This window comes from Siphateles boraxobius, unplaced genomic scaffold (genome assembly GCF_051911475.1).
Source record: "Siphateles boraxobius isolate OS27281-9 unplaced genomic scaffold, OSU_SipBor_1 22, whole genome shotgun sequence".
Classification (NCBI taxonomy): domain Eukaryota; kingdom Metazoa; phylum Chordata; class Actinopteri; order Cypriniformes; family Leuciscidae; genus Siphateles; species Siphateles boraxobius.
Genome location: NW_027508833.1, coordinates 4,027,941 through 4,052,358, shown reverse-complemented (window position 1 = coordinate 4,052,358; position 24,418 = coordinate 4,027,941). Strand labels below are relative to the sequence as shown.

The following is a 24,418-nucleotide window of genomic DNA, read 5'->3' as shown; positions in this document are numbered from 1 at the left end:
CTTAGTTGTACGTCACGTACGTAGCCTAACGTTATTTTTAGTAAGGCCGTGATAGGCTGTTGCAGTGCAGATTCCCATCAATCAAATAAATTCACACCATTGTTTCTTTATATTTTAAACGTTTTAATGATAAAGAATGCAACACAAAATTAGCAACTATGATAATATTAAAATTAAATTATCTGTGCCTTAAGTGGGGGGGCACAAGCATTTTTTTGGGCGGGCCCGGCCCCCTATGGCCCGCCCATAGCGACAGGTCTGAGTATAATAAAACTGTTTCGGTTGTGAACGATGTGTTTTTATAACGAGTCAATTGAGTGACTCATTCAGTGACTCACTCATGACACAAAAAAAGCATTTACTTGTGGCCACATACTAGATCAATTAAGTTACCTAAAAAGTGAAATGTTTTGGTGAATGGATTAAAAAATTCAGACCAATGAGACTGATAAAATTGCCCAAATTTGGTTAGAAATATTTTAATTCACATACATCCATGTATTATATAAAGTAACTCATTCTTGTATACAGGGTTCTCAAGTTTTATGAAAAGCTTGGAGTGAGATCACATGCGGTTAGGGGAGGAGCCCTAATGGAGCCCCGCCCCCGCCCATCCCCGCCCCACAATTTTACCCATTGTGTATAATTAACCAGCACAAACCGAAATTATAACAGTTGGTAAATCTGATAAATGACAGAGCAATTGATCACATTAAATATACTCTTTAATGTTATATTTCAAAATTACAAATATACAAAAATTACAAAAATATAACAAATTGCTCCAAACGGTTTGGAAAAACAAATCTTTTTGCTTTTCCCTGACATCTTTGAAAAATACAAATGCAATGGCAATGATTAATGTATGTTTTGACAGGATATAAAATATTACCCAGAGAACTCTGCTTTAATACATGTAGCCTTAATGTAACTAGAAAGACTATTAATACAGTATAATATATAATTTAAAATAAAATGAAGAAATACATCTTCATTCCTTCCCATGCCCACTAACAGTTCCCTTAGTTTCAGATAACGTAAGCTAGCCAAACTGAGCCAAAGCTTCTGGCCTGGTTGCAAAGTAGCTGTAGAGTTTTTGACTGCATCAATAATAATGTATACGATGGGCTATATATTAAATGTTCTAGCCTAAAAATGTTAGACGAGCTTTCTTCCAACTTATCTTCTCCATCACGACGTGTGTTCGCTCCATGTTGTTGGTTACCTAGTAACGAATGTACGGTGGCCGAGAATGTTCCGTCAACTTCTTTTGGTGTTTGCGCATCTATGTTGCCTAGTACGCAATCTGGCCGAGATACGTGCTGGCGGCAGGAAACTTCACTTTGTGAGCCTGCGCTCGTATACAACTTTATTGTAGCAATGTTCAGGGAAGAAGGAGGCGGGAACCGTCAAACAATCAAAATATACTTTATTTAAAATAAAATAAACAAACCAAAATACCGCCAGCAGGCCCTCGCGAACGACTGCTGGCTAAAATAAAATACAAATACAAAAACCAAACACAACTAAAATACAGGCCTGTTTCTCTCTCGATCATCAATGTCGTCGCTCCTCCTTTATGCTTCCGCTCCTCCGTGAGAGATGCGAGACCGGTGTGCTACACAGGTGTTGCTCATTAGCAATCGCACCACCGGCCTTGCGCCGTTCTCTCACGTCCCTCGGCCGTCCTGTTCACCACAGTTATAAATAAATCTTGCAGGACAACTTGGTTGGCATTGCCTTTTCAGCGTGAGAAATACACGGTGTGGCGTGTGAACTGGTTGAATTGCGTGTGTCTCCCACGGCCAATGCGTGAGACTTTAGAACCCTGTTGTATAGGTTGACCTATGTTTGTGAAAACATTTGCAGTGTTGGTGTGTGTCCTGGTAAACCCTATGTTTGGCAATATCTGAAATCCTTGTCCTTGTGGGGGCATTTTTTTGGTTCCCATGAGGAAAACAGCTTATTAATCATACTAAGTGATGATTTTTTGAAAATCTATAAATGCAGAAAGTTTTTTGTGATGGTAGGTTAGGTTTAGGGGATATAATATACCGTTTGAACAGTATAAAAATCATTATGTCCATAGAAAGTCCCCATAAAACATGGAAACACAGCATGAGTGTGTGTGTGTGTTCCAGTTACAGAGGTTATGACTGCAGAAGTAACCTCTTCTACACTCAGACCGGTGAGATTGTGTATCATGTGGCGGCTGTGGGAGTGGTGTACAACAGACAGCAGAATACACAGCGCTTTTACTTGGGCCATGACGATGACATCCTCTGTCTGGCCATCCACCCTGTCAAAGACTATGTAGCCACAGGCCAGGTACAGTCAAACTGCACACACGTCTATCTTTGTCAGCAACAGCATGCAAAGCAGAGAGGTTTCTTTTACTGAATACATCAAAATCACTTCAGTTCACCTTTTGGTCAGGGCACTTTAACATCTGTTTTTATTTCTTACACAGGTGGGCCGTGATTCGTCTATTCATATATGGGAAACAGAGTTTTTGAAGCCGTTGTCTGTACTTAAAGGATTCCATCAGTTTGGGGTGTGTGCACTCGACTTCTCAGGTACGGAATACTAATCGTAACAAACTCAATTGTTGTATCTCATTTATCAGAGGTGTTTGCGGTTACACTATACAAAAAGGTTAACATTAGTTAACTACATTAGTTAAGATGAACTAACAACTGACAATCCTTCTACAGCATTTATTAACCTTATTTAATTTAATTTTCTACATTTACTAATACATTTTTTAAAATCAAATGCTTTATCTTTTAGCACTTTGGACTAAAATCAACAAACAAAAGTGTATTTGTATTTACTAACATTAACTAATATTGATAAATGCTGTAGAAATAAAATATTATAAATGAGATTTCACTTGACAGGCATCAGCAGCGCTGGTCAATGAACTGATCTCTTTGAAGTGCATCGTCAGATTCAGTTCAAATAATCTCTTAATTTAAAAACTTTTTTCATCCCTGAATGCACTGTGTATTGACATGAGTAGTAGGCAGAGATTTCGCTTAAAATATATAATTGTGCTTAAATAAAATCATTCATCCACTAAGTATTGTTTAATCCAGTGTGTCATCACGCTACAGGCTGCAGCGAGGACAGTCTCAAAATATCCCCACCACTAACACTAACCCTAACCCTAACCTTACACCTAATCCATTTCTCAGTACCAGGTATATGAAATATTGTTTATTGAATAATAATATTTGATTACAATCAAACAGGAAATAGACAATCAAACAGTTCAGTCATAAGTAGGCTACAAAGGCAGCACTCTATAGGAGCTTTAAAGTTAAGCAAAATATAATGTTATAAACCAACTTTGTCCTAGGTAAAAACAATGTTGAAAACAATTTACATTTATGTAAAAAGAATCCAGTTATATATATATATATATATATATATATAGGTGTTTATATGTGTTTTTTTTTTTTTTTTAAGCTTGCACCTTGGAACCTATTTCAAGGTTTGCGTTCTCGAGCCACCTGGCACTGTTGTTGTGCGAATGAGCGGGCCGAATTGCGTTGAGTGTTTTCTGTTAGAACGGTGTCGTGTCGTGTTAGTGGCCCCTAAGTTAATAACTAATGATATTTGCAAAGAAAGTGAATCGATCAAAACTAACTTTAGATGGACAATAACTTTATTCTAGAGCTTCTGGTAAGCCAAAACAATCTCTGTTACTTTAATTTCCTATTATCACTGTAAAGCTGCTTTGAAACAGTCCATATTGTTAAAAGCGCTATATAAATGAAGGTGACTTGACTTGACTTATGCATTTGGCAGATGTTTTACTATATATAAGCAATATATATAGTATAAGCATATATATAAGCAAGTATATAAGCAATATATATATATAAGTTTTACTATATATAAACTATATAAGCACCCCAAAACACAAACGCGTCAGCTTCTGAGTCTTCAGCAAGCGCTCTGTGTGTGAAATATATATAAGTCTGTCTCTCAAGTGTTTTTGTCTGTCCTTAGTATCATCTAGGCAGGAGTTTTTCACATATATAAAAAAACTATAAAAGAAAGGAGACTTTATTATAATGGCGAGAGAATAGCAGTTTAGAAAGTGCGTTCATCCCTGCCCACGCTATATCACGGGTGGGGACACTCACGATCTTTGTGTTGTTTGTATGGGAGTCGAGCATGCCCAGTCAGCTCTCGAGGGAGCTGATTGTGTGCATTGCGAGCGTATGTCAATGAAAACGTTCCGCTCCCGCCGAGCCCTTTTCGCGAAGATTGGTTCGGTGCGCTACCCGCGGTTCGGGTCCCCCTGCTGCCGAGGCTCAGCGGAGGCTTCAATCGTGGGGTTCGCAGATGGATCTATCAGCGGGGATTGAGACGGGCTAGCCCCTATCTCAGCCCTTACCTGGTAGATCCAGCGCCTCGGACCCGGGTTTGGAAGCACGCGCTGCGGTTTCTTCCGCCCGGGCTGAGGCACCATCACTTCAGCTATCCAGTTCTGAGAAACTGGATATTGAAAGTGTGGATACTGCAGAGATGGGGACTCGTCACTTCAGTCTCCTGCTAGTGAGGAGCTTATAGAGGTGTTGACTTGTGCTATTGAAGTTAAGCATTGAGTGGCCAGTTGATAGACAGGAGTCTAGATCTAAGAGCAAGCTGGATGAGAGATTTTTACCATCTCGCGCTGCACCTCCACGCCGGTGTCTGCCTTTCTTTCCTGATCTCGACACCGAGGTGTCGAGATCATGGAATAGACCAATTTCGTCTAGAATATTTACACAGCAAACATCTGTTTATTCTAACATTTCTAAGGCTAAAACTCATGGCTACGGGGCGATGCCTAAGGCTGAGGAAGTGTTGGCGAGCCACCTTTCTCCTGTCACGGCATCGTCTTTTAAGACACAGGCGTTGCCCACCAAACCACTAAGAAACACCTCGGCTTTGGTGGGCAAAGCATACTCGGCGGCTGGACAGGCAGCATCTTGTCTACACACCATGTCCATCTTACAAGCTTATCAAGCCGATTTATTAATGGACATTAGTGAGGGGGATGAATTAAGTGCCGATGTGTTAAGGGAATTACGTCAGGCAGCCGATCTCTCTCTCCGTGCCACCAAGGAGACGGCCAGATAAGTAGGCCGTTCTATTACAGCCCTGGTGGCAACGGAGAGGCACTTATGGTTGAACCTGTCTAATATGAAGGAAAGAGAAAAATCCTTCCTTCTGGACGCACCGCTGTCGACCGCTGGCCTCTTCGGTGACTCCGTAAATACTGTCATCGAGAGGTTTCAGGAAGAAAAAAAGCAGGCTGCGGCGCTCCAGAAGTTCCTCCCGATCAGGGTGCATGTCCCCGGGACTGCTGGGCGGGAGCAGCCCCGGCCGTCGAGTAGCTCCTCGCACAGGCCGCAAGAGAAAAGGAGCGTCGCGTCTCGTGCTCCTCCCCAGCAAGACTGGGCCGAGGCGTGGCGCTCTCAGACGAGGTCTTCCAGGGGCAAGGCCGATCTGATGACGGTTGATCGGTCCTTATCATACAGACTTTTTACTATGCCACATAATCTTGTCCATTTGGAAGCTCATTCTAGCCTAGAATGTAATACTACTGTTACTACTACATGTAATACTACTGATCACATTTATTTATTTTTAGGACAAACAAGTGGTATTTCTTAAATTGCTGAAACACTGAATTTATGTTAAACTAGACATATTTCCTGATTAAAATCAGTGAGTCAGGTGTATAGAAGAGCTTTTATTGACAAAGCAAAAATAGCAGAGCCTCCAAGTATCTGTCAATGTCACAAGCCTAAACATAAATGATTATTCTCATTAGAGGATATTTCCACTGGAGCAATTTCTTTGTTAGCTGTCACATCGTTTTACTTGAGATGTCTTGTTTCATTGTTAATAGGTTGGAGATGGTATAAAGTCCTTATGACATTACATGATTTAGATGCTGTTATTTGCCTGATGTTGAGTGATATCAGAGCGGTATGATGTCTGTCTCAGCAGCGGATGGGAAGAGGCTGGCTTCAGTGGGTCTGGATGACAATCATACCATCGTCCTTTGGGAATGGAGGAAAGGAGAGAAGCTCTCCACCATCCGGTGAGTGAATTAGGCATGCAAGTTTTCTGGCTTGTAGTGCATGTTTGCTTGCTTGGGGCAAGTTATAGTGTACTCCTAAAAGCTGACAAATACACTTAAACGCTGAGAAATTCACGGTATTACCTTACAGAAAAATGGACAAAAATATTGATGAATTATCTTGTATGCAGGGGCGTATAGAAAATTTTGTCCAATAAAATGGTGTGTAGAGTTATGTCCCTCCCCCAATACTACCTGTTTGTCTACTTTCTAGGCTGTGTTGTAAACTAAAACCCTTGAATATTTAAAAAATAGACATTAATTTGATATCTTCCATCTCTAACCTCTTGTTTCAATGGGAACACAGGAAAAGTAAATTGCATTCATCAAACTATTTATTTGGGATTAAAGAGAAATTTTGTGTTTTCTTGACCAAGCAGCCAAATTGTTTGAAATACATATTTTCCAGATAAACTTTATTATTTTGTCATGCTTACATACTGTACATCCTCTAAAAATATATATTGGTATCAGTTCATTTTTTAGCAGATTAGCATCGCAGCACTTCTTCATGACAGTATCCTGTTTATCATGCAGTCTTTATCTCAGCATGATCATTACTCCATGGGAAATCGCCTTTTCTCTCCCGGAGGACTGATTTTCATGATACGACTGGTTTGTTTCATCCTTCTGTCAGAATGTACTGTGTTAGTTGTTAATTAAAGTTGTGTGAAGTCTGATAAGGATATTTTTTCAAATGTAAAATTTCTTAAATTTATAGACTGGTAAGAAATCATAAAAGAATTAGTGTAGTTAAAGGGCCCCTATTATGGATTTTTGAAAATGACCTTTCACGTAGTGTGTAACATAGCTCTAAGTGCAAAGTTTTCAACATGTTCTTGAATACTCCTGCAAAGTTTTAAATCTGAAAGTGCACCGTATATAAAGTTATTGTCCTATTGTAGGAGTCGACTCTGAGTCAATGAAATGAATCGTTTTTCAAACGAGTCATAAGCCTTTTCGTTGTGAAGTCAAGACGAAACATTAGCATATTGCTCGCCCACTTATTGTGTGCGCAGACACCAGGGAAAACTTGAATCTCAAACACTGCAGCTGATTCCATTGGATACTTGATAGCATCATGTCCAGAATACGCTGTGATCTACAATGTGAAGGTAAAGTTTTTTTTCACTGCCCAAGGACGAGCATGTGAAGAATCATTGTTTAAAATTAATCTTTACCACAATACCACAGCAGTATAATCCTAAACTTTTGCTGTGTTCCATTTATTTTACTGACGACTGCTTCTCAAATCTCGGTGTTCAATGCAGGAGTCATAAACCTTGCTCTTGAAAGATGGTGTTCAAAATACTTAATTTGAGTTTTATATTGTGTAGTTACTCTTTATTAAGAACTCGCTGTGCGTCGCTGTAGTCATCCAAGTCTAAGTCAATAGCATAGCACAGTAGAGTTTTTACCTTTCAAGGGGGAGGGATTACATAGAGGTGGAGACAATCTGAACAAAGCATGTACATGAAGTACAGGAGTCAGCCCGTTACCGGAATTCCCCCAGCCCTGATCTCATCAGCATAACAGTGTCATTCAAATGCATAGATGCTAATCCTATCAGCCTGACAGTATCGCCCGTACCTTCTCATTATCATAGCTTAACTTGGGACACTGACACTTGTTCAGGAGGTGCATAAAGACAAAAGGCTAATGTCAGACCCCTGGGTTGCTTGACTTAATCTTCTTTGAATCTCATCATTTATACCTCAAAATGTAATGTCGTTTAAATAGCAAATGCATTTGTGCCCATCTGTGTGTTCATGGGCTGCTGGTCTGAAAACGAGGTGTGTTCAGTCGCATTGTTGGCGTGTTGTTATTTTAAAGCAACTGAAATAGACTGCGCCATTGACCAACAAAAACCTGGTCTAAAGTCAATGGCGCAGTATTTTTTTTTGTTATTTAAAGAGCGTGTTAGTAATGTGTGCCTATAGGCGGGTCCACAACGCGCAACACTTTGTCCCGTAGATGGTCTGCTTGCGCCCTTTAACTTCGCTCTGTTCAGATCTGTTTCTTTACTAGAAAAGCGTTCAGTTTTTCCACTTGCAAATTCGACCATGTAAATAGCGAATCCGCCATTGCACGAGTGCAACTGGCTTTTAAAGGGAATGGGAGATGAGACTCTGATTGGTTTATTGCACGTTTTGCCCAGAACACACCGATTACCCAGAGAATAGGGACAACCCTTTAAGACCGTTTTTCCCATCGTTAAACTAGCAATAGTGGATTCTGAGTCGGATTCAGACTAAGCGCACTTACGTCGCACGCTTTAGACCGTGCCTTTAGATCGTTAAAATAGGGCCCTAGGTGTGTTCGACTTGAAGCATGATGCCAAAGTAATCATTATTACTATTGCTCCAACTAGGATTTGAGATTTCCCTCCAAATATTAAACAGAATTCCCTGGCAAGCAGCCACAACGTCCTAGCACTGTGGTGGCAACAACTTATCAAAATCTAGTATAGAAGCACCTCTGCTACCGTTACAAGCAACTACAACTCTTTACCATGGTAAAACACTGTAATGTACATCCTCTCATGGATTATTATACCTCCTCTTACAGTCTGAAGCGTTTGTATTCCCCTGTCTGTATGCTCTTGAGTTCAGCGACTCTTCCCCGGGGCTTTCTCTGGTCGAGAGGATGCTTGTGCGGGTGGAAGTAAATAGGCCTTGACAGTGCAGTCACTGCTCAATGCTCTGCCCGCTCCACATTGGGCCCTAATGCTAAACCGCAGACAGCCACTGTCCCCTGGCACTCAGACAGGTCAATTACAGCCCTAAAGTGCCCGCTGTGAACCTTTAAACTCATCAAAATCATGGGCTGTTCGATTCATCCTTTTTAGGTTTCAGCAAAAGAATCATAACACAATAAATGTCTCTCTTTTTGATTTAAAGGGGAAGTAAGGACAAAATATTTGTCATTAAAATCAACCCATACGTGCCAGACAAACTGATCACTGCTGGAGTGAAACACATGAAGTTTTGGCATAAAGCAGGTAAGACTATAAACTTCTTGTGAAATGTGTGAATCACGGTACACTGTAGATCTGAGGTCATCTCACAAACCATTGATGTTCTCAGGTGGCGGACTAATTGGGAAGAAGGGCAGCATGGGAAAAACCGAGACCATGATGTGCGCGGTGTATGGCTGGTCTGAAGAAATGGTGTTCTCGGGAACCTGCGCTGGAGACATCTGCATCTGGAGAGATATGTTCTTGGTGAAGACCGTCAAAGCTCATGATGGGCCTGTTTTCAGCATGCATGCCCTGGAGAAGGTATCAGATTTAGCTTCAGACAGTGGACAGGAGTTACTTTCTCTTTAAATGTGCTTAGAAATTGAATGCGAATATATTGTTGCTAAGGGTTTCGTGACTGGTGGAAAAGATGGAATAGTGGCTTTGTGGGACGACACGTTTGAAAGATGCCTCAAGACATATGCCATAAAACGATCAGTGCTGGCCCCAGGCTCCAAAGGTGAGGACGTCACTTGCATTTCTTGAATGACATTTTACTTTTACAAATTACACTTACTTAAGGAACAGAATACCGTGAGGCATTATGACTTAAAAGGACAATTCACCCAAAAATGAAAATTCTGTCAACATTATCTCACCCTCAAGTTGTTGCAAACCTGTATGAATTTCTTTCTTCTGCTGAACACAAAAGAAAATATTTTGAAGAATGTCGTTAACCAGAGAGTTGATGGACCCCATTGACTTCCATAGTATTTTTTTCCCTACCATGGAAGTCAATGTGGCCCATCAACTGTTTGGTTACCCATATTCCTCAAAATACCTTCTTTTGTGTTCAGCAAATAGGTCTTTTTAGAGAGTGTATCTATAATAAAGTTTATTTTTCTTGCATAAATCAGGTTTATGCTTAAAACAAGAAAAGATAACTTTGCCAAAGGGCTTGCAAATATAAAGTTAATAAAAAAAAAACTTTGAATGAATGACTAAATGATAAATAATAAAAAAACGATGTCGTTAAATTTAGTTAAAATGTAAACAACCCCCTAATGCGAAGCATTTATAAATAAAATAAATAATATTTATTAAGTTCTTTATAATAATAATAATTTTATTTGTATTGTTATTATTATCACTATTATAAACAACTTAAAGTTGTTTATTTTACTTATAAATAATATTTATTTATTTATTTAACACTGTTTTGCCTTTAAAAATGTTTAGATGTCTGTACTGGACAACAAAACAAAAATACTAATATACTTGCAGTGTATAGCTTTAACGGTGTGAATAACTTGGCTGTTAAAGCTAATCAGGTCAAATACCTCCATGCATCCTCAAAGAACACTCTATGGATAATAAATAGAAAGCCAAGGTCACGGATGCATGTTTATTTATAGCATGTCCCTTCCTGCAGGTTTGCTTTTAGAGGACAACCCCTCCATTCGTGCCATATCTTTGGGTCATGGGCATATTCTTGTAGGAACAAAGAATGGAGAGATTCTGGAGGTGGACAAAAATGGGCCCATCACTCTTCTGGTTCAGGTAATGCACAAATTCAGCTGACAGATTAGCTTGACAAGCCACAAAACATGACCATTCTGAAAATAAATAAATAACAGAGTAAGAAATGAGGGTTGAATGAAGAGTTTCTGTTCGGTTTGCCTTGTTGATTCATTAAACTGAGCTTTACAAGTCTTACCCTCGAGCTGCCTGTCATGTTAAGTAAACTCACATGCATCCCTGGATGTGAACCTACTCAAATACAGAAATTAGTTTACCTTTATCCTCTCCTCGAGTCATTTTGATCCGAAATTCATTTTCTTTTAATTTCTTTTTTCTTAAATTGAGTGTTCATCGGAGTGGCACAAGACCTTGTCAGTTTTGTCACACTTGAAATACACGCACAGTCACACACACACACATTGAGTTGTTCTAGTTTTTATAAATATTACTCGGAATGTATTTGCGCTTGTTTTATTGTTGGCTAGGGGGAAATAGTACATCTTATTAGCCCACCTCTCTTCAACAACCCGCTTGGTTTGAGACAACATTCATGGCCGTCTCAAAAATGGTGAAGGATGAATTAGATACTGAAGTTTAATGCTCACCCCTGTGAAAATTAAGTATATCCTACTTATTATGGAAACAATATACTTGTTTAAAAGAATAAACTATGATCTGAATAGATGTTAATTTCAATGAAATGAAAATTGTATTATAGCTACTGTATATTCAAATGCAATTAACTGAACTTTAGAGTGCTTTAGAATCCTACTTAAGTAAAATTGAAATACATCTTTATATGTTATTTCATAATTACTTTTATTGTCTTAAAAAATATATGAATTATGGCTGTACTGCCAAATGTACTGATTCACATTTATGGGAAATTAAGCAAAAATACATATAAACATGTAAATATATAACTTTTACGTACCTAAATACATATTTGTAATGATATTTAACAATTTAGTGCCTTTAAAAATCTTGTTATCATTTTTGTTCTTACTGCAGCACCTGTAAATGAGCCTGAGAATGAATGAGTCAGTCAGGTGTCTGTCTCTGCACCTGCACTCACCACTCATCCACTTTGTAATGTTTTGCTCCAGTTTCATTTCAGAGACAAATGAAATAGTCCCGGGGCTGTTGTTGTTATAAATGGTAAACAGCAGTAACTGCAGACCAGGCAAAAAGAGTAGTTTCCCACTATTTCTCTACTCAGACAGCCGTGGTTTAGTTTTGGTTAGTTATGTTTGTTTTGGACACTGATTAAATGTGTATTTGTTTGTCTCGTGTGACTTGTGTTTTAGAGTCGGGTGTAATCAATAGTTAAAGGTTGGTGCTTGTTATTGAAGTCATTGTTTACCTATTAAATATTACATATCAGTTGGTACATACCCTTCATTGCATTATGTGAGCTTTTTAATTGGTCGAGGGTAGTTAGGGTGTAGAAATAAAATGCATGTTGCATTTAGCAGGTAAATATGCCTTAGTCAGAGCTTTTTCTCGGTCCTACTCACTGCTAGAAAGCAATTGAGCTTAATTGAATTCTTATTTATTGCTCTCTGAAATGCTTTTTGGGAAAACCTTTTACAAACCCCATGTGTGCATCACGTCCAGTTTATAGCAGAATACACTTCGGGGAAATTGTGCACACTGACAGCTAGTGGTGGAATGGATCACAAAATTCATGGTTCGGATCATTTACGTTTTTTGAGCCACGGATCGGATCATTTTTCGGATCAGCAAAAAAAAAGTAAAAAATAATATATATATGGGGGGGTAACTTTGCTTTTAATTTATTACTTAAAGCTCACTTGACGTTCTTCGATAGCTACTAGAATCAAAAACTACTTGCCTAACTGATAAAATTCACACATCATTTTAAACAAGTTAACAGTCAGTAATAAAATAAGAACACATACACAAATTACAAGCAGAGATTAATACTAAATAACAAAGTTACAAAGTATAATACTAATTGTAGTATTTAAGTACAGAAATGAATAATTAAGCCTAAATGTAAAATAACACTATTTGTTCACTGTACAAATTAAATATAGTTCTTTGTTAAAGCTGTATTTTGTTGTTTCATTAATATTAATATTAATATTAACGACAAAGACAACAATAAGAGTATTAGGTGTGTGCTGTCAATTTAAGAACGACTGCACCCACCCAAAAAACTGACAAACATCCGGTATTTTTCTAACTGTTCACTGTATAACTGTTCACTTATGACATTTAGACATCATTTTGTGTTTATGTGTCCGTTCAAGGGCAAGAAAACGCAAAAGAGGAATCCATTCGGTGTTCGAGCGCTGTCTGAAACATGTCTCTCTCTCCGCACGCACTTCTTGTGTGTGTTAGTTACACCCCTACTGACAGCATAATTTATATGAATGTAAATTTTTTGTTTTGCATCCAATAGACACACACACACACACACAAAAAAAAAATTTAATAAAAATTAATAAAATTAAAAGCCATAGCTCTTTGTGGAGGATATGGGAGACTATGGCCATGTTCAAACTGCCAGCAAAAATCAGATTTTTTGCATATCCAGATTTTATCCAAATGGAGTTTTGAAAGTCTAGACCGCAAAAAAAAAAAAAAAAACATGACATTGAATGTTTTTGAATCTTATTCAATCCACATATAGAGGTGGTCGATTCCAATCACATTTTTACAGATGCGTCTCAGTCGGGAAATACTGCCTTTTAACGCGACACACAACAATAATGTCAAAACTGTTGATAGAAATGCTGGAAATATTCACACAATGTTCAAATGGTCTGTCCAAAGATTTCAGCGTTTTCCTATGCGACGGAGAAGTTCTGCACCTCAGCTCTGGGCACTTATTTGGAGACTGAGATAATGCACCTCCATTTATCCTGAATCCATTTAAACCTTTGTAGCATACGTGGGAACTCCTACAGTACACCATTACCAAAGCAACCCATGCAGATAGATTGATTGTCTGGACACACAAATCTTATCTGATCACTTGCAATTAAAAGTACAGACGGTCTGCTTGAAAAGATCTGATTTGTGAAAAAATCATATTCGCCTGCAATCTGAGTGAACATCGGCTGCCATACTGGGACTGTACAGCATCACTCCATCACTGTGTTCCAGACTCCTGAATCAGCTCTTTAACACAGTGTCTGGATACTGTGTATGCCACAGTTATAATGATCTTCTCCGTCATTTGATGAAATACTTCTACCATGCTCACTTGAAAAACTTAGATGAACATCTGTTTTAAATAAAATTTCTCAGGCAATAAAAGTGCGATGGAATTTGCTTACTTTTATAGTGTATAATGAGTCAAATTCTCATAGAATGGAGGTGTGTTTGTGCTCAAAAGAACACTGAAAAAAATGAATCTTGTAATTTTCATTAAAAAATGTAAGGTGATAATTAACAATATTGTGTATATTTTACTTAAAAATTGTGGTTTTATTGAAAATATTTCATAACATTTCACTAATAAAACCAAGAGATACATTTTTCTATTTTTTTTGTCGCGATCGCTAGCGGAGAAATGGGTGGATCCAAACGCAGCAACATGGTAATCAGGGCAATCCAAATCATCGTCATCCATGCAAGAGTCAAAGTCCAAATAGTCAGAATTGTAGTCATCCATGCCAGTGTCGAAAACCATTTAATCAATCAGAGAACAATAGACTTGAGAACAGACTTGAGAACAGACTTGAGAACAGACTTGAGAACAGACTTGAGAACAGACTTGAGAACAGACTTGAGAACAGACTTGAGAACAGACTTGAGAACAGACTTGAGAACAGACTTGAGAACAGACTTGAGAACAGACTTGAGAACAGACTTGAGAACAGACTTGAGAACAGACGAGTGACATACAATAATGACTCCGTGACATGAACTAACACAGACAGGGTATTTATGCACAGACATTAACAACATAAATGGGAACAGCTGGGTGCAATCACAAGTGATGGGAACAAACAAGGATTATGGGAAATGTGGTTCCAGGATGAATGGAGACAGGAAGGAAGGGACATCTAGTGGACACCCAGTGGAAACACAACAGAAACTGTGACATTTTTAAGGATACATAAACCGTTTTGAGGCTTGAATTGAGGAACCGATTAAGCTGATGAAATTAAGAATAAAAGGCTACCTATTTATTTTAAGATAATTAGTTCAATTATGCAGTTTTAATTAGAGAAACCATTGTTAGTTCCCAGCATGCTTTGCACATGGCTGGTAATGGAGAGCAAATTTTGAAATTAAGTGTTTAATGTTTACTCTTTTTGAGTAAAGGGAAAAATCTGTTAATGTTTAATGTTCATGTGAAAGAGTTTCTATTATGCTAAATTGTTTATTGTTACCATTGTGTGGAAGAGAAGGGCTTATGGTTAGGCTGTGAATAACTGCATGTATTAATACTCTGAAGCATGTTGAACTTGCTTTGTTCATTGAGCAATAGCATAGATATTATGCTAGTATGATTCTGTGCTGAGCATCATACAGTATTTTAATTATACAATTTAACTCAAAGTCAAATATAAACTGGTTATTTCCATTCACTCTAATTCACACACACTTTTGAGTGTCAACTTAACTTTAAGCATATTTCACTAAAAATATTAAATATTAAATGACAGTTATGTTGGTTCGTTAGTAATTATTAAATTGAGTGTGTGTGTGTGTGTGTGTGTGTGTGTGTGTGTGTGTGTGTGTGTGTGTGTGTGTGGTGGGGCTGTATTTAGGGTCACATGGAGGGCGAGGTCTGGGGTCTTGCCACTCACCCTCATCTGCCCCTGTGTGCCACTGTCAGCGATGATAAGACGCTGCGCATATGGGACCTTTCCCCCAGCCACTGCATGCTCGCCGTACGCAAACTCAAGAAAGGTATACTCATTAAACTACATTACAAACTAACACTGTTTCATGTGTTCACAGAGGACATAATAAAATATTGGGTTAAATTTGAATGTGTCCTTGTTGCAGTGTAATAAAGCATGAGTAATATGAGTTAACAAAATTAATTAAGAGCATTTATACTATGGGGCAGTTGAATGCTTGAAACTGATTGGTTGACAAACGTTCTAAGGTGTTAAGGTGAGTAATATTAGTTCATATTAATTACCGCTTGTACTTACTATAGATTTAGAGTTAGGTTTAGTATTAGTTATTATGCATAATTCAGTGAAATAACATACTTAAATGTGAACTGAATGTAAACATTTTTCAGAAACTTTTTCAATGATTAATTCAATTAATAATTTTGCACTTTTTGACTAGTGACGTCAGTGACTGATTTTACATCAATTCATAGCCGTAAACAGTCAATTTCAAGTCAATTACTGTCAGACTTCAAATTAGATTTCCAAATGGATCGCCAGCCTAATTGTACAAGATTTCCTTAAAAGGATAGTTCACCCAAAAATGAAATCGTCATCATTTACTCACTTTCAATGTCATTTCAAACCTGTACGACTGTATTTATTCTGTGAAAATATATCGTTTTGTACATCCGTGATATAATATCTAAAAACCCTTACAGCAAAATAAACCATGCTAAGGGTAAGTACTGTGATGTAACAAGGAGAAATAACAACATGATAGATAAGCTTGTTGTTCAATGACATACATTCAAAGCACAAATGCATTACAGTCTACAAACAGTAACAGCCTGATTATAAATAGCTCCTTATCTATGAACTTGTCTTATGATTTGTATTCCAAGCTTGGCCTACACATGTTTGACCTCGTTATGCTTCAGAAACTCAGTTTGCATTGAAAATGTAACTTAAGTGAAGAACACTCAGCTTGCAAATTAGTCCAAGATCATATTGATTGCCTGAGGGCAGAATCTCTAAAGGGAATGGTTGCAATACATTTTGTAGAGGAACCATTAGCGCTCATCCATGGAATACTATATAGACCAGCGATTTAATCAAGTAAAGCTTGATAGGCCACATCCTTAAGGTGAGCTATCAACTCTTCATCAACCCTAATTAAATGATATTATGATGGTTATTCTGAGAGTACACTGGGTCTTCGCATATCTACTTTTAATTAACAATGATAACTTACTTCACAATGATTAGAGGATTGTTTAATCGGTTCAAGAGATTAACCTAAAAAATGTAATTCTGTCTATCACTTTAATTTAATGTTATGGCTGAAATTATATTTTTATGTTATAGTTGATATTAAAATTCTATACTATTTTGTCAAAATAAATTAAAAATAAAACATCAACTAAAATCAATCATTTTAAATGCTACACATGAATTTAAGCGTCACAACATTTGAATGTACACTATGAAAAATTATACTTTTTTTTATTTTTCTGACGATTAACATTTAACAGTGCTATTGAATTATTATTAAAATGTTTTTTTGGACAAACATTAATGGAACATTAGATGTAGGTAAAAGGGAATAGAAATTTAAAAATAGTAGCATGGAGAATTATCAACCAATAATATAAATCCAATATCGACGAATATAACTTTTATTTCGTTTTTGTCATTTTGGCATTGACAATGCTTTCATTGTATGGAAGATAATTTTTTTATTTTACATTTCACGGAAGAATTAAAGTCATAGGACTTTGAAACAATACAAGTGAATAAATGGTGATGGGTGATAGTTGAACTAAGCTTTTAACTTACTCATGGGCCTTTTTCGACATTGATTCATAAAGAGAACCAGTCTTTTCAGCTGTCATGGTAGATTTTTAACAACAAAAGTGCTTGACGTGACATGGCATTTGACCGCTATAACTTCTTGTAGGCGGGCGATGTTGCTGCTTCTCTCCAGATGGGAAAGCTCTGGCTGTGGGCCTCAACGATGGATGCTTTCTCATCGTCAACGCAGACACTCTAGAAGACCTGGTGTCATTTCATCACCGCAAAGACATCATATCGGAAATCCGCTTCTCACCTAGTTAGTTAACACACTCATTTCAGTACACAAGATTGGGTAACACTTTATTTTACAGTGTCATTGTTAAATATGTTACATGGATAATTACATGCAAACCAAACCCTAATCCTAACCCTATAGTAAGTACATGAATTACTGAATATTACTTAGTACTTAAATGTATAATTACAGTGTAACAAAGACTCATTAAAATAAAGCGTAACCAAAGATTGCTACAGTGGAAACGCCTAAAGTACTGAGACCAAGAATATAACATTTGATTTTTTCATCTGATCTTTTCAGTACGAGTATGAGCTATTTCTGTACCTTCACATACACTAATGTAATTGACGAATACTTGCAGGAATGTATTAACATATTAATGAGAATGTGATATCTGGGTCATAGTGGGAGCTCAAAATTGAAAATCTGATTTTTGTTATTACAGTAACAGGCAAGTATTTGGCTGTGGCATCAGGAGACAGCTTTGTGGATATTTACAACGTGATGAACAGCAAGAGGGTTGGTGTGTGCAAAGGATCCATGAACTACATCACCCATCTGGACTGGGACAAGAGAGGTGAGAGAAATACAAGACACAAAGGCTGTATTTCAAAGAGAAAATGAGTCAAGGGACATTCACACTGACAGAGTTTTGCAGCAACAAATCGTGACCAGAAGTCATTCATCTTCACTAAGAGTTGGGGATTTCAGGCAATGAGAGATAGAAACAGAGAGGTGATAAAAGCTGAGGCACGTTTAACTATATGCAATTACGCAATGTGGCGACTAGTGGAAATAAAGACATTGGAGTTCTTTGTGATCTGTGTACTGGCAGATTTGAAAGTAGGCAAGATCAGAAAATTGGGATATTTCAAGAAAGTTTGATTCATGCATTGGTTTTCCGTCATCTTGTTCATGATATGATGCATTGTGCACTGCGGCAAATTATTTGTCCCCAAGAATGTTAATTAAGCTAATTCATTGTCTAAATGTAATAGGATATCTAATTTTTTACCAGGAATATATTCCATTTGCTGTCAGACTGTCTAGATAACACAAAAGTGCTCTATAAGTGGCCTTGAACCACACCAACCCCATTCGGAGCTGTATCGCAACATTTCATTTAAAGAAAAAAGGTATTTGACATGTAAAAAAATAAATAAAATATCCATAATAACTTGGTTGAAAATAAAATAAAATAAATGTGGATTTTTTTTACTCCACATTTAATATTTCTAATGAATAGAAAATGAATAAATTATCCAGTTTATTAAATGTATCTAGTACTAGCAGTGTCCAACAATATATATGACACAGTAAAATATTCTGTTTACATAGGATATTTAGCTTGATTTTTCTTTGATTTCTTCACACATGTGTCTTATTTCATCTCAAGCTCTTTACTGACACTGTTGTCCCCTTGGTAAAGTACACTGACTTTAACAACTGTTCCCTTGATTAGATTTGACTATTTCCAAACAGCATCAATTCGTCAATTTTTATCAAAACGTTTTCTGACCTGCTCCTCCAAAAAAACAAAAACAAAGTGGCCCTGAAATATTTAGATCCGTTGACTGTGCAGGTCATGTGAGATGTTCAACTTCACTTTCATGTTCCCCAAACCATTCTGTCACATTTCTTGCTGTGTGTGTTGGTGCATTGTCATGCTGATACACGGCACCCATGTAGGGTACAATGTTTGAACCATTAAGAATTGTTTGGTAATCCTTGGCAGTGACACGTCCATCAAGCACAGTAGGGAATACCATGATATTGCAGCCCAAACCATCACTGATCCACCGCCGTGCTTCACTCCAGGCACGCAACAGTCCGGGTGTTGAGCCTCTTTGTGGCTTCTCCACACCGTAACTCCCACGGATGTGGAAAAGACAGTGAACAAGAGAACAAAACATGTTTCACATTGACCACAGCCCAAGATTTACACTGTTGCCACCATAAAACCCACATTTGGTATTAGTACAAGTGACCAAAGTTTTGGCTATAGCAGCCCAACCATGAATATTGACTCTGTGGAGCTCCTGAGAGTCCAGGTGCACATTTAATTCTGCAGTGAGTTGGGCAGCATGTTTTTTGGATACAATCCGAGTTAGTACCCAGACTTACTGTCCTGGGGCCGGTTGCAGCATCTGGACGTACACCCGGTCGTAAGACTAAGCTTAACGTAAAAAATGCGTTTTAAGTCCTGTGTAGAATGAATACCTGTTGCATTACTAAATCTTACGCCTTGTTAAAGGTAGGTGTAAAGTGAGAAGTCTTGAATTGATTCAATGGTGAAAATAAAGATAAAGAAAAACGTTGAGACAATGGCGCGTCAGGTGTATAGGCTACACGATCAGCGGGCTTTCCGGCGTGAAAGAGTAATGAGAGGCCGCACCAATCCACAAGATATATATGGAAACAGAATTTATTGAACGTTTTTGTTTCAGCTGGGTTGAATTGTTTGAATGAATCAACGAGTTATCACCGCAGTTACAACACTTAACAGTGTGGTAGAACATGTCAGCGTGTACACGCACCATCTACACAAAGCGTTGCTGCACCTAGTTGTAGTTTTAGATGGTGCAAAGATGGTGTAAATATTCATCGGAAAGCTGGCCGTAACTAAGTCCAGCGTAGAGCTTACACCCAACTTATTTACGTCCAACTGGTGCAACCGGCCCCTGGTCACAGAAGACCCAGCAAGACATTCATCAACAACGTGTCCTCATTTGAACTCTGACATTCTCCCATTATGTTGTGCGGATTGCGATATTTTTTGTGCAGCTGTACTTTTACCAGGCCAGACCACACATATACGTATATAGCCGTGAAACCTCCAACACTACATTGGCCAGTGTTTCAGCTTCATTGTCCAGCTTCATTGTCCATCCCTTGTAGACTAATATAGTCAATCTACAAATAATCACAAACTGCAGGGTGTCCATAATAGACTATCTTGGTAGAATTCATATTTTTGCAAATTCATATTTTGAGCTTAACTTTGTTACATCAAACTTACAAACTTTGCTACATCGCCTTCTGTTATCTTGTATTAGGGAAGCTTTTGCAGGTCAACACATCGGTGAAGGAGCAGCTATTTTTTGAGGCCCCTCGTGGGAAGAAGCAAACCATTCCTGCCACAGAGGTATGGATCCTGAACATCTCACCGTGTGTCACCCTGAGAGGGGAAGGGCACTCTTAAGGGCAAGAGCATGGCCCACTTTTCATTATCTTGACTCTAAATTTGGAGGCAGGGAATTAGGCCGTGCTTAAGGCCACGGTACGTTGGGACAGACAGTGAACACTTACCTTAATAACTTAAGATTTAGTAAGAGCTGAAAGCCCTTCAAAGTTTCTGATCACATGCCTTTGGCTTCTGTAGGAGACATTTTGGCCAGCGTCTCTGTTTGATTAAGTTGAATTTTAATATCGGAATGAATGCTGCCAATTAATTTTCATTAAAAGGGTTGCTCAAAGTTTTTCTTCAGCTTTAAAGCATGACCTCTATGTAATAATTAAAAATTTTTGTTCTGATTAGGGGAAGACTCAGCAATACAATTAGCCAGCTTTTTCATGAACAGGTCTAACTTGTAACTTTTATCTGGCCATTTTGATATTAACCAGAAGATCCCATGCCTTCCTCAGGTGGACAAGATCGACTGGAGCACATGGACGTGTGTGCTCGGAAGTTCCTGTGAGGGAATTTGGCCTGTGGTCAGTGAAGTTACCGAAGTAACAGCCGCGTGTCTTAGCAATGACAAGAAGTTATTAGCGACTGGGGATGACCTTGGATATGTCAAGCTCTTCAAATATCCAGTCAAGGTTAGGAAAGTGTTATCTAGTCAGTAATTATTACTATCACTCATACTAAGGGATAGGTCTCCACCCAAAAAATATTTTGTCATCATTTACCAAAAATATGTGACTTTCTTTCTTTCTTTTTTAATCTGTGGAACACAAAATAAGACATTTGATTTGTCTATACATTGAAATTCATTGGGTTTCAGGGTTGTTTTGGACCATACTGACTTTCATTGTATGTGAAAAAACAGTTAAAGGGTTTAAAACGTTGATGCCTTAAATCAAATTATAATGTTATTTATTGTATCTTTTAAAAAGTTATAATTTTGGATTATTATGACCGATTTGATTTTTAGATATATAGACTGAAAAAATATACTTTTGGAAAAAAAAAACCTCAAATACGCTACAGCCAAATGTATTAGGTTTTCCTAAATTACATTTATGGTTTGTTGAAACCCTAAATTTTGAAGAAGAAGAAGAAGAGAAACATTATTATAAAACCAGATATATTTTATCAATATATTTTGTTTAGACGTAAGCCAATATAATAAATTATATAATATAAAATTATAAATTATAATATAAAAGTAGTGTTTTTTCCACCTTAATATAAAACTAAAAACATTTTGTTAGTCATTTTGTTAAATTATGTTTAATTTAATTCAATTTACTTAATATTGATAAATACAACTTCAAAGTACCTTAATGTTTGTTGTGGTGTCTTTTTACAATATGCATCATATTTTCTCTTATGTACTAAAAAAACCCACAATAATTTCTGCAGTCAGAAAGCAAGCCAGTATGTGTTCTGTATATCAACACTGGTGTCAAGCGAAAATACTATTTAAACAAAATTGTTTCTTTTATTTTTTTCTATGGGAAGTGTTAGTTGTTTTTATACGAACTGAACAAAACAGGTTTACATCGGAAACCACAATTTTCTATTATACAAATATAAAAATGCTCTTTAAAAAATGGCCTGGCCTTTTCACTTTTACTGTAGAAATTTTGATTTTATTATTTACCTACATGCCTGTTAACATTTTCATTATCTGAATAGGGAAAATACGCCAAGTTTAAGCGGTACATTGCCCACAGTACCCATGTGACTAATGTGCGCTGGTCACATGACGACTCTTTGCTGGCGTCTGTCGGTGGCTCCGACACCTGTCTGATGATCTGGAACCATGAGAACGAGGGCTGCCGAGAGGCCAGACAGTGTGACAGCGAAGAGTCTGACATTGAGAGCGAAGATGATGGAGGTGAAAAAGATTATTCATAAAAACCAATTGTCACTGCTATCCACTGCCATCTAGATTTAAAGAGGGTAGCCATCCATCATATGACAAATTGTTCATGTACTGTAAATACCATATGTCAAGATATGAAAGTAAAGTGTCTCTCCATCTGTGTGTTGCTCTGTGTAGGGTATGACAGTGATGTAACTCGGGAGAATGAGCTCATGTATGTAATCAAGGCCTTATCCACAAACTTGCGACCCATGACGGGGGTCAAGCCCCACTTCCAACAGAAGGAGCCAACGGTAGACGAAAGGTAGGTTAGGAATGACACCTAATGTAACATTGATGTTCAAAGTAAGACTGTGACAATTCTCTAATATAATGTTACAGTAAGGTCAAACAACTTTAGATGGAGCATTGATTGCTTCTCTTTTTTCATTACTTTATCTTTCTTTGGTAGCTTAAAAAAATCGGTTACACTTTATTTTGATGGCCCACTTTAGACATTTGTCTAACTATACGTAACTTTGCAACTACATGTCAAATAACTCTCATTAGAGTATTTGTAGACTCTTAGGTTAGGGTTAGTAGAATAAATCGACACGTAGTTGCAAAGTTACTTAGAGTTCTATATAACAGGGTTCAAATAAGCATTTCAATTGGGATGATAGATAAGATAGATAGATAGATAGATAGATAGATAGATAGATAGATAGATAGATAGATAGATAGATAGATAGATAGATAGATAGATACATAGATAGATACATAGATAGATACATAGATAGATAGATATAGGACCGATGTTCCCCATCCCTAATCTAAGACTAATGATAATGAGTAGCTTTCAAGTAAATTAGATTTTGAAATGCTGTAACCCTGTAATATACAATACTCTTAGTTAACCACTTTACTGCTTCTATAGGCTCTTGTATTTCAAATTCCCCATCACTCTACCCATAATAATGCCATTTTGAATGAGCTCATGTTGGTGGCACAATCGCTAAAGCCAAGCTATTTACTGTCTTCTGCTTCTGCTGGAATACCACACTAAACTGTCTTTAACAGGGATCTTCCTGGTTGAATACAAGTTTACATAATATTTTTTTACCATTATAAATTATTTCGACTTGCTTATCGAATATTATGTTTACAATAAAGCACATACAGTGGAGGCCAATGGTCAAAGGCATTTCACCGGAATTAAAATACACGCTGTTTCAAAGGTATAGTCCATAAGATTGATACATTAAATGGGCTAGCATGAGAATAGTGACCTTACTAAACAGAAGTTCGTTCATTTAGAATAGTAGTGTCACCGCTATAGTGATGATATAGACCAGTGGTGGCCAGGGTCCAACTTCCAATGGGGCCACAAAAATAGTATTCACATAATCTTAATGTAAATGCTAAAGAGACACTAAAATAAAGATATACAACATTAAACTGACATCACACTTTTGTGCTTTTATTACTATTTATTTATCATTATTTTTATTTTTATTTAACAGAAGTACCTATTATAATTTTTTGAAAATTACCTTTAATGCAGTGTATAATATAACTGTATGTGAAAGTAAATGTTTGTATGTTTTAAAGTTCAAAGTGCATGACAAGTTATTGTCTCCTAAAAGACAGAATCGATTTTGAACTCGTCAGCAATTCCAGTCTCAATTCCTGTTACAAACCTACATAACAATGTATCAAGTTTGCATAATACCAGCCTATGGTCTTCATTGACAGCCCGCAAACGACGTCTGCCTTGACCCGCTCTCAAACACTGTAGTTGTAGTTGAGGCTGGAAGAGTTTGGTTTGAGTTGTAGAAA

The 24,418-nt window shown here is 37.4% G+C and overlaps 1 protein-coding gene across 2 annotated transcripts in view; it reads left to right on the top strand.

Annotated features, from left to right (window-relative positions):
- The window catches only part of eml5 (EMAP like 5), a 120,087-nt gene that overhangs the window by 76,193 nt on the left and 19,476 nt on the right, over positions 1-24,418 (top strand). For both annotated transcript variants that reach the window (XM_077238367.1, XM_077238368.1), the window contains exons 14-27: positions 2,142-2,328; positions 2,471-2,576; positions 6,013-6,106; positions 9,046-9,146; positions 9,232-9,425; positions 9,513-9,624; positions 10,537-10,664; positions 15,377-15,518; positions 17,412-17,564; positions 17,992-18,123; positions 20,603-20,691; positions 21,192-21,368; positions 22,411-22,612; positions 22,778-22,904. In XM_077238367.1, coding sequence (XP_077094482.1) covers positions 2,142-2,328; positions 2,471-2,576; positions 6,013-6,106; positions 9,046-9,146; positions 9,232-9,425; positions 9,513-9,624; positions 10,537-10,664; positions 15,377-15,518; positions 17,412-17,564; positions 17,992-18,123; positions 20,603-20,691; positions 21,192-21,368; positions 22,411-22,612; positions 22,778-22,904 — 1,944 coding nt within the window. The remainder of the gene's footprint in view (positions 1-2,141; positions 2,329-2,470; positions 2,577-6,012; positions 6,107-9,045; positions 9,147-9,231; positions 9,426-9,512; positions 9,625-10,536; positions 10,665-15,376; positions 15,519-17,411; positions 17,565-17,991; positions 18,124-20,602; positions 20,692-21,191; positions 21,369-22,410; positions 22,613-22,777; positions 22,905-24,418) is intronic.